This window comes from Bidens hawaiensis, unplaced genomic scaffold (genome assembly GCF_021521415.1).
Source record: "Bidens hawaiensis isolate Kalapana, Puna unplaced genomic scaffold, B.hawaiensis_p1.1 tig00026875_1, whole genome shotgun sequence".
In the NCBI taxonomy this organism is placed as follows: domain Eukaryota; kingdom Viridiplantae; phylum Streptophyta; class Magnoliopsida; order Asterales; family Asteraceae; genus Bidens; species Bidens hawaiensis.
In genome coordinates, this window is record NW_027494334.1 from 245,139 (window position 1) to 249,339 (window position 4,201).

General features: G+C 47.2%; 1 protein-coding gene across 1 annotated transcript; it reads left to right on the plus strand.

Annotated features, from left to right (window-relative positions):
- Positions 1 to 226: 226 nt before the first annotated feature.
- Positions 227 to 812, plus strand: LOC143574271 (transcription elongation factor SPT6 homolog; the record flags this gene model as incomplete). The annotated part of the gene is made up of 4 exons (XM_077058929.1): positions 227 to 266; positions 332 to 413; positions 503 to 544; positions 627 to 812. Coding segments are annotated over exons 1-4 (345 nt in total), but the record flags the coding sequence as incomplete, so codon positions are not given.
- Positions 813 to 4,201: the final 3,389 nt, after the last annotated feature.

The window sequence follows — 4,201 nt, forward strand, 5'->3', positions numbered from 1 at the left end:
CTCGTTTAACTTCAAGCTCGAACTCAAGCCGAGCCGAGCTGCCTGGTTTAGTTTCGAGCTCGAGCTAACCCACCCTGGCTCGACTCGTGAACAGCGCCTGCTTATGAGTGTGGTGTCATGATTCATCAGGTTTATTTGACATTAGAAGAACTACTGATGTTGTTCTGTTACTTTTGAGTCATGGCTTCTGCCTTCTAATGTGCTTTTGCTTATGGTTTTTAAGATGAATACATGGAGAGCCAAAGGAAGAAGAAAAGGAAGACAAGGTAATTTCATGTTCGTGTTAGGTTTTAGTTTTAAAATTTGTTTTAACCTGTGCATTATATTTAAGAGAATCGGAAAAGAATTATGTTTTTGGTGACGATGACTATGAGCTTCTTCAAGATGATGTCGGTTTTCAACGCCGAAAATCTGTGAGTCTACACTTTCTCTTGTTTTCACTTCAAATATCATAATTAAGATTTGAACTAATTGTTCCTTCTGAAAAATGCATGACTGAAAGGATGGGCGTATTCGGGAGATAGATATTCCAGAAAGAATGCAGGTGGTTATGTGAACTCACTATATTTCTTTTATTTACTCTTTTTATCTGTTTTGCATATTGTTTTACATAATTGTCTTTGTAGATCTCTGAGGAAAGCACGGGCCCACCCCCAACAGATGAAAGAAGTATAGATGATGAGAGTAAGTGGATTCTTAATCAACTTGGAACGGGTATGGTACCTTTGTTCAGCAAAGAAAGGCATGGGCTGGCATTAGACAAGGGTGATGTCGTTAGATTTCTGGAATTTACGCATGTTCAGAAATTAGATGTAAGTATTATCTTATTATTTACCACATATTCTGGCATTCTTTTTTGTCAGGTTTTATGTAGCTTCTTGAAGAAACACCAACCGGACCCCGGGCAGATTACTGGTAACCTGGGGGTTGGAGAGATGTTTCCCACGAGGGGTTAGACCCTTGGAAGATGGTTCTTCTGATAACCTGCAAAACAGACACCGTGAGCTCGTCACTGAGAAGGGGGGGGGGGGTTCCTCCTTGTGACCACCCTCCGGCGTGAGAATCAGACTAGATTGCTCTTTAAATATAAAAGTATATTAAGAGATTGCTAGAGCAGATATCAGGTATAATATGATGATAATGTAGTAAGATATGATGTGTCCAGATGATCATACCATTTGGGGTATTTATAGCCGAAGGTAGGTTTCCAAGGAGGTATGGCCGGCTGCAACAGTGTTCCTGTTCACCAACAGTAGTCTACGCACGTGCCCTGCTGGTAGTTGGTGGGTAGGCAGCGGCTGATAGCGACCAGGCCTGCTGTATACTATTCCCTTTCCACCAACTGCCGGCTACGCACGTGGTATGACAGTAGTTGGTGAGTAGGCAGCGGCTTAATAGTGATACAGTACAGGAGCATGCTGCTCGCCATACTGTATCAGTGAGCTGTCGTATCCCTGATCAGATCTTTCGCCCATACCTCGTCAGGTACAGTAAAAGGTCCTTCAGTATAGACTGGCTTATTTGGGCGGGAGTATTCCCCCTCCCGCCTCTGTGCGGGATTGCTCCCGGCTTTGCTCATTCCTTCAGGTGACACTGAATGATCGAGAGCTAAGTACCTAGTGCGTGTAGCCATGCTGCGCGGGTGGCCTTCCCTCATGGCTTGTATCCGAGGCTGCGGGAACAGGCGGAGTCCTTCACCATGGGAGGCATTTCCTGCGGGACCAGCTTGCATACTGCGCGTAAGGACGTCACGTCTCTGAGCATGGTTGGTCCTGCGGATCCAGTTGGTCTCTGCGCAGACGTCCCTGTTTAAGGTGAGTCTTGCGGGTCCAACTGGGCTCTGCTGGGACCTACCTCTTCAAGTCCCCCCAGTCCAATGTTCTTCTCATGCGTGTTTAATAAAGTGAGGTGAACTTTTGGACTTAAGCAAAGGGTTTTGAAAAGGGTTTTGTAAGGTTTTCCATGGGAAGTCCTTGTCACTTGCAGAAATGCCCGAGTTTCCTGCTTGGTCTTTGGGTATGATGCGGGTAGGTCTGTAACCTCCCCGCAAGTCAGGAGCATTGAGTCCCAGTTGTGTGGATTCTCCATGAGGTTTTGGTAGTTTTGAACATAGTGATCAATTATGTTAAAACCACCAATTCCATCCTGGAACTTCAAACAACGTAGTTCTCAACGTTCCCGCTATGCGGGGATGTTATTTCCGTTTCCGCAAGCATTGCCCAGAAGATCCTTCCTGGTTTCAATTCCCAGCGGAGCGCTAGGTATGTGAAGGGTTTTGCCTTAACACTGTACCAGCGCTCGTCTTACGGTTACTTTACTTCCAAGGTATTCCTAGCGTCAATTCCCTGCAGGTGCTAGGTATGTGAAGGGTTTTGCCTTTATACTGTACCCGCATCTGTCTTATAGTTACTTGGTTGCCGAGGAATATTTGGCTTCAATTCCCTGCGGGTGCTAGGTATGTGAAGAGTTTTGCCTTTACACTGTACCCGCATCCGTCTAACGGTTACTTGTTCGCCAAGGTTTACTTGGCTTCAATTCCCTGCGGGTGCTAGGTATGTGAAGGATTTTGCCTTTACACTGTACCCGCATCCGTCTAACGGTTACTTGTTCGCCAAGGTTTACTTGGCTTCAATTCCCTGCGGGTGCTAGGTATGTGAAGGATTTTGCCTTTACACTGTACCCGCATCCGTCTAACGGTTACTTGTTCGCCAAGGTTTACTTGGCTTCAATTCCCTGCGGGTGCTAGGTATGTGAAGGATTTTGCCTTTACACTGTACCCGCATCCGTCTAACGGTTACTTGTTCGCCAAGGTTTACTTGGCTTCAATTCCCTGCGGGTGCTAGGTATGTGAAGGGTTTTGCCTTTACACTGTACCCGCATCCGTCTAACGGTTACTTGTTTGCCAAGGGGTAAGGGGTATTTTCCCGCTTACTTTTTAATATTTTCGAATTTTGAATTTTGAAATTCGAAGAGTTGGTGGAAAGATAAGAACAGTCCAAACCTCTGAAACGTCGTGCGACGGTTTCTTCTGACTGTGTCAGGACGTGCAGGAAGTTATGGTGACGTGACAGAACATGGTCATTCCAGACGCTTTTCCTGGCGCGTGGGCACGATTTTTCGGGCGCGTGGCCGCGAAATTACTGGCACGCGTCCTGTCAACAGCTGTTGCCAGCCTGCTTTTTGCCACGTGTCATAGTTTCATTGCACCTTCGATTTCTCTCTCCTCCGCATTAAATTCACCGCATTAATTGCGATTAGTATATAAAGGGGGAGAGGCCCCTTTGTAATCCACACTTTCACCTCTCTTCTTCTTCTTAGTGATTTCCGGCAAATACTCCCCTTTTTCAGGCAAGCATTTTCCCGAAATCACTCTTCTTTCTGCAAAAATGTCTTCTCATGATGCTGAAGCTGTAGCCGACGATAGGAGTACTGCTGGCGAGTGCCAGTGTGCTCTACCTCTCGATCAGTACCAGTACATAGTCAGGAAGTTCATGCTCGAGTCTCTCGAGCCTGAGTTTCCTGAATCCCACCAAACTGTGTACGATGCCCCCAGTGGCAAGATCGGGGTATATGCTGCATTCTTTGTTTATGGGAACCTTAGGTTTCCATTGACAAAGTTTATGTATCGTGTCCTGGAGAGGCACGGTGTGCACCTGACCGAGGTGCATCCGATGGCGATTGCCAAGGTCCGGCACTTCGAGTGGGTGTGCCGGATTCTGGGTATTGAGCCCTACGTGGACCGCCTGATGACCTTCTATACTTGGAGGTGCGTCCAAGGGTGGTACACCCTGACAACCCGTATAAAGGGTTTGAAGATCTGCGTGACCGAGCGCAGTCTCCGATCGTGGAAGCGGGAGTTCTTCTACATCTCTGCCCGCGCCATCCCCATTGCTATGAAGTTCAAGAAGGGTCAAGCGCTTCCGAGCCTTCACGCTTCCAGCTACCAGGAGGCGGAATGGTTCGCGAAGATATCACGGGTCCAATCTCCGGTTTACCGGTTTGCGGAGTCCGGGATGGTGCTGCTGGGGATGAGCCGGGTATGGAAGGATGCGTCCCGGTTTCCCATCCTTCTTGAATATGGTTTGAACTCTATTCCTTATGGTATGTCTTGTCTTTCTTGCTGATATTAGTTAATTTTCTAACTGTTTCTTTTTCTTTCAGAGGGGAATAATTTGGAGTCGCTCCTGTTCCCGCGGGAAGC